This window comes from Tachypleus tridentatus, chromosome 7, assembly GCF_004210375.1.
Source record: "Tachypleus tridentatus isolate NWPU-2018 chromosome 7, ASM421037v1, whole genome shotgun sequence".
NCBI classification, from domain to species: domain Eukaryota; kingdom Metazoa; phylum Arthropoda; class Merostomata; order Xiphosura; family Limulidae; genus Tachypleus; species Tachypleus tridentatus.
The window spans coordinates 111,765,689-111,778,469 of NC_134831.1; the positions used below are offsets into that span (position 1 = coordinate 111,765,689).

Sequence of the window (12,781 nt, forward strand, 5' to 3'; positions counted from 1 at the left end):
TATTTTTGAACCATCGACAGCGGAGAGAAATACTAAAAGAGGACTTTTCATCCTTGTAGATGACAACTGTGAATGCTCTCAGTGGCCCATTCCTAGAAACATTGTCGAAGCAGATGCTCTTGAAGTAATCGTGACGATTACTGTCTATCATCCTGGTAAATTTGTATATCGTCTATAATACGATGACAGAGCTAAAGAGTTGAACTAGGTTACTGAATCCTATGATGATTATGAATATTGGCAGAAGAATCATCATTAAAGATAACTTTAATACCAAGAATCCATTCTGACCAGAAGTTGACTGAAACGGTATCACAGTGAATCCCAATGGAAGACAGAAATAATGCAAGACTTAAATAGAGTATTAAGGCCAGTAAAGTATAAGCTTAGGCCAAAAGCACAAAGTGAAATCAAGTAAAAGAAAGTACAATCCAACAGAATTAAAAAAACAACAGAGAGCAAGTAACTAAGTAATATTGGACAATTTCCGTCAATAGTTTGAGCCAGAACACGCTAGTATACTAAACCAAATTTGGAATCTGGAAAAAATAATGTAAAATATTATCAAGTAGATGTGAGATAGGAAAACCAAGGGTTGAATGGTGAATGAAGCCTTAGAACCGATTAAAAAAATGGTAATGCCTTCTTGCAGAAATCTACAAACCAAATACAAGAATATGGGTAGGTCTTCGTAAGACAGTCAGAGTAGGAACAGAGCTGATATATAGCTGGAAATTCTAGTGACATTGGGTGAAAAGAGAAGTATTGGATCCGACTCAATTTGCATAAGATACTCAAAATGAAAATTTTCTCCATAAAAGAGAAACTAAAGGTAGATGAAATGGTCAATTTTTTATTGGTGGAGGGGAAAATAGAGAAAGACTTTAAAGAATGGTGAATGGTAGTGTTGCCTTGACAGTTCATAAGTCACATACTGAATACATATAGACTAATATCAATGTATGTTTAATGCTCATTGAAAAGGTTTGAAGCAAACAAATCGGTGTTAGACCAAAGAGTTTCACAACTACAAATGTCGAGGCAGTCACACAGAGCATCCAGCTACATATGCAGACATCACTGTATCATAGCACTGTGCTAATGCGTTGCTTGAACTTGGCAGTGCCTACAAATGAGTGTATGGATACCCAATTTTTGTAATAAAATTAAAGGCCCTGTGAGCCTCGATCATTCCCCTTAATGGCTATTGGCTATGCTGATCAGCAGACATTAAGTGTTAAAATCTGGAAAATTGGGATATGAAATTTTATAATTGAGCTCGAAGTTACCATAATCATCTTTAATTAGTCTTCTTGTCTTTTTCGTATTTACAAAATACACAACTTATTTGACCAATGGATCTAAAGGTCCTGGAATGACATAATATATCTATAAGGATAATATAATCATTGGAAGCATCTTACTATTTGGTAGAGGGCCTGCAAGAAACCTTTGTTAGATTTCAAGATTATGGATGTTGGCTACTAAATATCATATAGTTTTTATTTACTTAAGCGGAGAGAAGAGTTCCACATAAGACCTTTATCACATATTATGGGTGTTATAATTGACTGCAGGCTGGCAATGTTTACATATATATTGATAATCTGAAAGAAAAATTAGTGAAATATACTGTAGCCTGGAAAGTACAGCAAAGGATCTTCATTACTCTGATGAGATCAACAGTCATGACCAAAGTAATGTATGAAATCCACTTCTGTGCGTCAGTATCAAAGTCTGCAATGACCAAGTTACAAAGAAAGCAGAATGCAAAGATGAGAATAGCATCAGAAGCAGCCAATCAGCACTTTTGATTTGGTTTCAGTAGCATTAGTACAATATAAATAATTTTAGCTAGCCAACCACTACTCAGAGCAGCCCCAATAAGTTTCCATATATACAATGCTAAAATATAGGGTTTGATGTCCCGCAATTGACACAGCAGGAAGTCCAATGTAACTTTGCCCTGAAACCACGATCATATCCTATCACCATTTGCCCAATAAAGACAGAGAAATTGGTCTGCCAGGGACCAGTAAGGCCAAGAAAGATGTCTAGGATATACGTCCACAGGAAAACATCAAAAAGATAAGCTAAATACAATGAAGATTGACTGTAGGATGTAGAAGGAAAGACAGGACTAATCAACACAGCCAACGTTATGGAATGGATATACTAGTAAAGACCAGCACTGATCATAGCAGTTAATGGACGTGACTGTATGGTCAGTAGCCATGTATAGAGAGGGACATCTAGTGTTTGAATGGTTAGCAACCAAAACTGAGGAATACATTTCAGCTGAGCAGAGTTTAAAGCGTGTTATGAAACAATTGTCCATTTGACCAGTAATAGTGCAGACCATGACAGAATCATACTCCCGAATAAAATCTATAAACCTCGTTACAATATTGAAGTAATGTTTTTGAAGGCTCATTAGATAATGATCTAAATTCTAGGATAGAACAATATATCATTCAAAATGAAAGTAGAAAGCCTAGTTTGTAAGGCACAACCCTTGGACAGTTTGATAACACATCTGATTGGGTAAATCAAATAGCAAGAAGATTTATAGAACAGAAGACGATGAAATAGAGGTCACACGAGATGTGGAGTGAGCGCAAAAGGACAAAAACTGTTTAACACAAACTAAATTACTCTGAACACTTTAAAAATGTTATTGGAGAAAGGCCAGTCTGTGCAACAGACAACTCGTCAAACATACACTAGTAATAAAATAACCTTATTCAGATTATTCACCTGGTGTTCAAAACTAGAGAAAATTTAAAAAGTCAGCACAATAATAAGTGATTACTTCAGTGAATTCAATAATTCAGTGTTAGGGACAGCATATCGCTACATGGATTACACATTTAGGAACATATTCTGACGGGATTATACATTACAGAAATACGAGTCGGAGCCAGCTTTTCACAGTATTTAAATAAATATACGAGAACATTATCTCACTAGCAATGTCAGATCAGCTATACTTGTTAATATAATAAGTACAACCTACAGAAACTGAATGGATCATAATCTTTAAGAAGGTTTAATTACACATTCTTTTTCAGGCTTATGTTACATGGGAGAATATGCTTTAGCCTGGGCAGCATGTTGTGAAGACGAATCAGCCTATAACATGTTGCTAAACCACGGTGCTAACCCTAACCTTCAGGATACATACGGCAATATGATTCTCCACGTTGTTGTTGTTCGAGATAAGTTGGTAAAGATAAACTGAATATTAATGTCGTTATTGTTCAAGATAAGTTGATAAAGTTAATTGAATAGTAATGTAGTTATTGTTCAAGAGAACTTGGTAAAGATAAACTGAATAATAATTTTGCTATTGTTCGACATAAGTTAGTAAAGATAAACGGAATATTAATGTCGTTATTGTTAGAGGTAAGTTAGTAAAGATAAACTGAATATTAATGTTGTCATTGCTTGATAGAAGTTGGTAAAGATAAACTGAATAATAATTTTATTATTGTTCGATAGAAGTTACTAAAGGTAAACTGAATATTAATATTGTTATTGTTCAAGATAAGTTGATAAAGATAACCTTAATATTAATATTGTTATTGTTCAAGATAAGTTGATAAAGATAAACTGTATATTAATGTTTTTATTGTACAAGGTAAGTTAGTAAATATAAAATGAATATTAATGTCGTTATTGTTTGATAGAAGTTAGTAAAGATAAATTGAATAGTAATGTCGTTATTGTTTGATAAACGTTAGTAAAGATAAACTGAATATTATTATTGTTAATTTCTTGATAAAAGTTAGTAATGATAAACTGAATATCAATGTTCTTATTGTTCGATAGAGTTAGAAAAGATAAACTGAATATTAATGTCGTTATTGTTCGAGAGAAGTTAGTAAAGATAAACTTAATATTCATGTCGTTATTGTTCGAGATAAGTTGATCAAGATAAACTGAATATTAATGTCGTTATTGTTCAAGATAAGTTGATAAAGTTAATTGAATAGTAATGTAGTTATTATTCAAGAGAAGTTGGTAAAGATAAACTGAATAATAATTTTGTTATTGTTCGATAAAAGTTAGGAAAGATGATCTGAATATTAATGTTGTTATTTTCTTGATAAAAGTTAGTAGTGATAAACTGAGTATAAATGTTGTTATTGTTTGATAAAGTTAGAAAAGATAAACTGAATATTAATTTTGTTATTGCTTGATAGAAGTTAGTAAAGATAAACTGAATATTGATGTTGTTATTGTTCGAGATAAGTTAGTAAAGATAAACGGAATATTAATGTTGTTATTGTTCGAGATAAGTTAATAAAGATAAGCTAAATATTAATGTTCTTATTGTTAGAAGTAAGATAATAAAGATAAAATGAATATTAATGTTGTTATTGTTCGAGAGAAGTTGGTAAAGATAAACTGAATATAAATGTTGTTACTGTTCGAGAGAAGTTGGTAAAAATAAACTGAATAATAATTTTGTTATTGTTCGATAGAAGTTACTAAAAGTAAACTGAATATTAATATTGTTATTGTTCGAGATAAGTTGATAAAGATAAACTGAATATTAATATTGTTATTGTTCGAGATAAGTTGATAAAGATAAACTGAATAGTAATGTCGTTATTGTTTGAGAGAAGTTCGTAAAGATAAACTGAATAGTAATTTTGTTATTGTTCGATAAACGTTAGTAAAGATAAACTGAATATTATTATTGTTAATTTCTTGATAAAAGTGAGAAATGATAAACTGAATATTAATGTTCTTATTGTTCGATAGAGTTAGAAAAGATAAACTAAATGTTAATGTTGTTATTGTTTGAGATAAGTTGATCAAGATAAACTGAATATTATTGTCGTTATTGTTCGAGATAAGTTGATAAAGATAAACTTAATAGTAATGTCGTTATTGTTTGATAGAAGTTAGTAAAGATAAACTGAATATTAATATTGTTATTGCTTGATAGAAGTTGGTAAAGATAAACTGAATATAAATGTCGTTATTGTTTGATAGAAGTTAGTAAAGATAAACTGAATATTAATGTTGTTATTCTTTGATTGAAGTTAGTAAAGATAAACTAAATATTAATATCGTTATTGTTCGAGATAAGTTAATAAAGATAAATTGAATATTAGTGTTCTTATTATTAGAGGTAAGTTAATAAAGATAAACTGAATATTAATGTCGTTATTGTTAGAGGTAAGTTAGTAAAGATAAACTGAATATTAATGTTGTCATTGCTTGATAGAAGTTGGTAAAGATAAACTGAATAATAATTTTATTATTGTTCGATAGAAGTTACTAAAGGTAAACTGAATATTAATATTGTTATTGTTCGAGATAAGTTGATAAAGATAACCTTAATATTAATATCGTTATTGTTCAAGATAAGTTGATAAAGATAAACTGTATATTAATGTTTTTATTGTTCAAGGTAAGTTAGTAAATATAAAATGAATATTAATGTCGTTATTGTTTGATAGAAGTTAGTAAAGATAAACTGAATAGTAATGTCGTTATTGTTCGAGAGAAGTTGATAAAGATAAACTTAATAGTAACGTCGTTATTGTTTGATAAACGTTAGTAAAGATAAACTGAATATTATTATTGTTAATTTCTTGATAAAAGTTAGTAATGATAAACTGAATATCAATGTTCTTATTGTTCGATAGAGTTAGAAAAGATAAACTGAATGTTAATGTTGTTATTTTCTTGATAAAACTTAGTAAAGATAAACTGAATATTAATTTTGTTATTGTTCGATAGAAGTTACTGAAAGTAAACTGAATATTAATATTGTTATTGTTCGAGATAAGTTGATAAAGATAAACTGAATAGTAATGTCGTTATTGTTCGAGAGAAGTTCGTAAAGATTAATTGAATAGTAATTTTGTTATTGTTCGATAAACGTTAGTAAAGATAAACTGAATATTATTATTGTTTAATTTCTTGATAAAAGTTATCAATGATAAACTGAATATTATTGTTGTTATTGCTTGATGGAAGTTGTTAAAGATAAACTGAATATTAATGTTGTTTTTGTTTGATAGAAGTTGGTAGAGATATATTGATGTTTCGTATTATTGTTCTTGTGTTAAAACTTTGAAAGCTAATTTTATTTTTCTTGTTGTTATTACTAGATAGACATGCTGGTAAAGATAAACTAATTGTTCATGTTGTTTATTGCTAGATAGACATGCTGGTAAAGATAAACTAATTGTTCATGTTGTTATTACTAGTTAGACATGCTGGTAAAGATAAACTAATTGTTCATGTTGTTTATTGCTAGATAGACATGCTGGTAAAGATAAACTAATTGTTCATGTTGTTATTACTAGATAGACATGCTGGTAAAGATAAACTAATTGTTCATGTTGTTATTACTAGTTAGACATGCTGGTAAAGATAAACTAATTGTTCATGTTGTTTATTACTAGTTAGACATGATGGTAAAGATAAACTAATTGTTCATGTTGTTTATTGCTAGATAGACATGCTGGTAAAGATAAACTAATTGTTCATGTTGTTATTACTAGTTAGACATGCTGGTAAAGATAAACTAATTGTTCATGTTGTTATTACTAGTTAGACATGCTGGTAAAGATAAACTAATTGTTCATGTTGTTATTACTAGTTAGACATGCTGGTAAAGATAAACTAATTGTTCATGTTGTTTATTGCTAGATAGACATGCTGGTAAAGATAAACTAATTGTTCATGTTGTTATTACTAGTTAGACATGCTGGTAAAGATAAACTAATTGTTCATGTTGTTTATTGCTAGATAGACATGCTGGTAAAGATAAACTAATTGTTCATGTTGTTATTACTAGCTAGACATGCTGGTAAAGATAAACTAATTGTTCATGTTGTTATTACTAGTTAGACATGCTGGTAAAGATAAACTAATTGTTCATGTTGTTATTACTAGTTAGACATGCTGGTAAAGATAAACTAATTGTTCATGTTGTTTATTACTAGTTAGACATGCTGGTAAAGATAAACTAATTGTTCATGTTGTTTATTACTAGTTAGACATGCTGGTAAAGATAAACTAATTGTTCATGTTGTTATTACTAGTTAGACATGCTGGTAAAGATAAACTAATTGTTCATGTTGTTGTTATTACTAGTTAGACATGCTGGTAAAGATAAACTAATTGTTCATGTTGTTTATTACTAGTTAGACATGCTGGTAAAGATAAACTAATTGTTCATGTTGTTATTACTAGTTAGACATGCTGGTAAAGATAAACTAATTGTTCATGTTGTTTATTACTAGTTAGACATGCTGGTAAAGATAAACTAATTGTTCATGTTGTTATTACTAGTGACATGCTGGTAAAGATAAACTAATTGTTCATGTTGTTATTACTAGTTAGACATGCTGGTAAAGATAAACTAATTGTTCATGTTGTTATTACTAGTTAGACATGCTGGTAAAGATAAACTAATTGTTCATGTTGTTATTACTAGTTAGACATGCTGGTAAAGATAAACTAATTGTTCATGTTGTTTATTACTAGTTAGACATGCTGGTAAAGATAAACTAATTGTTCATGTTGTTATTACTAGTTAGACATGCTGGTAAAGATAAACTAATTGTTCATGTTGTTATTACTAGTTAGACATGCTGGTAAAGATAAACTAATTGTTCATGTTGTTATTACTAGTTAGACATGCTGGTAAAGATAAACTAATTGTTCATGTTGTTATTACTAGTTAGACATGCTGGTAAAGATAAACTAATTGTTCATGTTGTTTATTACTAGTTAGACATGCTGGTAAAGATAAACTAATTGTTCATGTTGTTTATTACTAGTTAGACATGCTGGTAAAGATAAACTAATTGTTCATGTTGTTTATTACTAGTTAGACATGCTGGTAAAGATAAACTAATTGTTCATGTTGTTTATTACTAGTTAGACATGCTGGTAAAGATAAACTAATTGTTCATGTTGTTATTACTAGTTAGACATGCTGGTAAAGATAAACTAATTGTTCATGTTGTTTATTACTAGTTAGACATGCTGGTAAAGATAAACTAATTGTTCATGTTGTTTATTACTAGTTAGACATGCTGGTAAAGATAAACTAATTGTTCATGTTGTTTATTACTAGTTAGACATGCTGGTAAAGATAAACTAATTGTTCATGTTGTTATTACTAGTTAGACATGCTGGTAAAGATAAACTAATTGTTCATGTTGTTATTACTAGTTAGACATGCTGGTAAAGATAAACTAATTGTTCATGTTGTTTATTACTAGTTAGACATGCTGGTAAAGATAAACTAATTGTTCATGTTGTTATTACTAGTTAGACATGCTGGTAAAGATAAACTAATTGTTCATGTTGTTATTACTAGTTAGACATGCTGGTAAAGATAAACTAATTGTTCATGTTGTTATTACTAGTTAGACATGCTGGTAAAGATAAACTAATTGTTCATGTTGTTATTACTAGTTAGACATGCTGGTAAAGATAAACTAATTGTTCATGTTGTTATTACTAGTTAGACATGCTGGTAAAGATAAACTAATTGTTCATGTTGTTATTACTAGTTAGACATGCTGGTAAAGATAAACTAATTGTTCATGTTGTTATTACTAGTTAGACATGCTGGTAAAGATAAACTAATTGTTCATGTTGTTATTACTAGTTAGACATGCTGGTAAAGATAAACTAATTGTTCATGTTGTTATTACTAGTTAGACATGCTGGTAAAGATAAACTAATTGTTCATGTTGTTTATTACTAGTTAGACATGCTGGTAAAGATAAACTAATTGTTCATGTTGTTATTACTAGTTAGACATGCTGGTAAAGATAAACTAATTGTTCATGTTGTTTATTACTAGTTAGACATGCTGGTAAAGATAAACTAATTGTTCATGTTGTTATTACTAGTTAGACATGCTGGTAAAGATAAACTAATTGTTCATGTTGTTATTACTAGTTAGACATGCTGGTAAAGATAAACTAATTGTTCATGTTGTTATTACTAGTTAGACATGCTGGTAAAGATAAACTAATTGTTCATGTTGTTTATTACTAGTTAGACATGCTGGTAAAGATAAACTAATTGTTCATGTTGTTTATTACTAGTTAGACATGCTGGTAAAGATAAACTAATTGTTCATGTTGTTATTACTAGTTAGACATGCTGGTAAAGATAAACTAATTGTTCATGTTGTTATTACTAGTTAGACATGCTGGTAAAGATAAACTAATTGTTCATGTTGTTTATTACTAGTTAGACATGCTGGTAAAGATAAACTAATTGTTCATGTTGTTATTACTAGTTAGATGCTGGTAAAGATAAACTAATTGTTCTGTTGTATTACTAGATAAACATAATGGTAAAGATAAACAATTGTTCATGTTGTTATTACTAGTTAGACATGCTGGTAAAGATAAACTAATTGTTCATGTTGTTATTACTAGTTAGACATGCTGGTAAAGATAAACTAATTGTTCATGTTGTTATTACTAGTTAGACATGCTGGTAAAGATAAACTAATTGTTCATGTTGTTATTACTAGTTAGACATGCTGGTAAAGATAAACTAATTGTTCATGTTGTTATTACTAGTTAGACATGCTGGTAAAGATAAACTAATTGTTCATGTTGTTATTACTAGTTAGACATGCTGGTAAAGATAAACTAATTGTTCATGTTGTTTATTACTAGTTAGACATGCTGGTAAAGATAAACTAATTGTTCATGTTGTTATTACTAGTTAGACATGCTGGTAAAGATAAACTAATTGTTCATGTTGTTTATTACTAGACATTAGACATGCTGGTAAAGATAAACTAATTGTTCATGTTGTTTATTACTAGTTAGACATGCTGGTAAAGATAAACTAATTGTTCATGTTGTTTATTACTAGTTAGACATGCTGGTAAAGATAAACTAATTGTTCATGTTGTTTATTACTAGTTAGACATGCTGGTAAAGATAAACTAATTGTTCATGTTGTTTATTACTAGTTAGACATGCTGGTAAAGATAAACTAATTGTTCATGTTGTTTATTACTAGTTAGACATGCTGGTAAAGATAAACTAATTGTTCATGTTGTTTATTACTAGTTAGACATGCTGGTAAAGATAAACTAATTGTTCATGTTGTTTATTACTAGTTAGACATGCTGGTAAAGATAAACTAATTGTTCATGTTGTTTATTACTAGTTAGACATGCTGGTAAAGATAAACTAATTGTTCATGTTGTTATTACTAGTTAGACATGCTGGTAAAGATAAACTAATTGTTCATGTTGTTATTACTAGTTAGACATGCTGGTAAAGATAAACTAATTGTTCATGTTGTTTATTACTAGTTAGACATGCTGGTAAAGATAAACTAATTGTTCATGTTGTTTATTACTAGTTAGACATGCTGGTAAAGATAAACTAATTGTTCATGTTGTTTATTACTAGTTAGACATGCTGGTAAAGATAAACTAATTGTTCATGTTGTTTATTACTAGTTAGACATGCTGGTAAAGATAAACTAATTGTTCATGTTGTTATTACTAGTTAGACATGCTGGTAAAGATAAACTAATTGTTCATGTTGTTATTACTAGTTAGACATGCTGGTAAAGATAAACTAATTGTTCATGTTGTTATTACTAGTTCATTAGACATGCTGGTAAAGATAAACTAATTGTTCATGTTGTTATTACTAGTTAGACATGCTGGTAAAGATAAACTAATTGTTCATGTTGTTTATTACTAGCTAGACATGCTGGTAAAGATAAACTAATTGTTCATGTTGTTATTACTAGTCTGGTAAGATAAACTAATTGTTCATGTTGTTATTACTAGTTAGACATGCTGGTAAAGATAAACTAATTGTTCATGTTGTTATTACTAGTTAGACATGCTGGTAAAGATAAACTAATTGTTCATGTTGTTTATTACTAGTTAGACATGCTGGTAAAGATAAACTAATTGTTCATGTTGTTATTACTAGTTAGACATGCTGGTAAAGATAAACTAATTGTTCATGTTGTTTATTACTAGTTAGACATGCTGGTAAAGATAAACTAATTGTTCATGTTGTTATTACTAGTTAGACATGCTGGTAAAGATAAACTAATTGTTCATGTTGTTTATTACTAGTTAGACATGCTGGTAAAGATAAACTAATTGTTCATGTTGTTATTACTAGTTAGACATGCTGGTAAAGATAAACTAATTGTTCATGTTGTTTATTGCTAGATAGACATGCTGGTAAAGATAAACTAATTGTTCATGTTGTTATTACTAGTTAGACATGCTGGTAAAGATAAACTAATTGTTCATGTTGTTTATTACTAGTTAGACATGCTGGTAAAGATAAACTAATTGTTCATGTTGTTATTACTAGTTAGACATGCTGGTAAAGATAAACTAATTGTTCATGTTGTTTATTACTAGTTAGACATGCTGGTAAAGATAAACTAATTGTTCATGTTGTTATTACTAGTTAGACATGCTGGTAAAGATAAACTAATTGTTCATGTTGTTTATTACTAGTTAGACATGCTGGTAAAGATAAACTAATTGTTCATGTTGTTTATTACTAGTTAGACATGCTGGTAAAGATAAACTAATTGTTCATGTTGTTTATTACTAGTTAGACATGCTGGTAAAGATAAACTAATTGTTCATGTTGTTATTACTAGTTAGACATGCTGGTAAAGATAAACTAATTGTTCATGTTGTTTATTACTAGTTAGACATGCTGGTAAAGATAAACTAATTGTTCATGTTGTTTATTACTAGTTAGACATGCTGGTAAAGATAAACTAATTGTTCATGTTGTTTATTACTAGTTAGACATGCTGGTAAAGATAAACTAATTGTTCATGTTGTTATTACTAGTTAGACATGCTGGTAAAGATAAACTAATTGTTCATGTTGTTTATTACTAGTTAGACATGCTGGTAAAGATAAACTAATTGTTCATGTTGTTTATTACTAGTTAGACATGCTGGTAAAGATAAACTAATTGTTCATGTTGTTTATTATAGTTAGACATGCTGGTAAAGATAAACTAATTGTTCATGTTGTTATTACTAGTTAGACATGCTGGTAAAGATAAACTAATTGTTCATGTTGTTATTACTAGTTAGACATGCTGGTAAAGATAAACTAATTGTTCATGTTGTTATTACTAGTTAGACATGCTGGTAAAGATAAACTAATTGTTCATGTTGTTATTACTAGTTAGACATGCTGGTAAAGATAAACTAATTGTTCATGTTGTTATTACTAGTTAGACATGCTGGTAAAGATAAACTAATTGTTCATGTTGTTTATTACTAGTTAGACATGCTGGTAAAGATAAACTAATTGTTCATGTTGTTATTACTAGTTAGACATGCTGGTAAAGATAAACTAATTGTTCATGTTGTTATTACTAGTTAGACATGCTGGTAAAGATAAACTAATTGTTCATGTTGTTATTACTAGTTAGACATGCTGGTAAAGATAAACTAATTGTTCATGTTGTTTATTACTAGTTAGACATGCTGGTAAAGATAAACTAATTGTTCATGTTGTTTATTACTAGTTAGACATGCTGGTAAAGATAAACTAATTGTTCATGTTGTTATTACTAGTTAGACATGCTGGTAAAGATAAACTAATTGTTCATGTTGTTATTACTAGTTAGACATGCTGGTAAAGATAAACTAATTGTTCATGTTGTTTATTACTAGTTAGACATGCTGGTAAAGATAAACTAATTGTTCATGTTGTTTATTACTAGTTAGACATGCTGGTAAAGATAAACTAATTGTT

General features: G+C 29.0%; 1 protein-coding gene across 1 annotated transcript in view; it reads left to right on the forward strand.

Annotated features, from left to right (window-relative positions):
- The window catches only part of LOC143257773 (transient receptor potential cation channel subfamily V member 5-like), a 57,760-nt gene that overhangs the window by 14,396 nt on the left and 30,583 nt on the right, over positions 1–12,781 (forward strand). Inside the window, exon 4 of the mRNA XM_076516806.1 lies at positions 3,072–3,226. Coding sequence (XP_076372921.1) covers positions 3,072–3,226 — 155 coding nt within the window. The remainder of the gene's footprint in view (positions 1–3,071; positions 3,227–12,781) is intronic.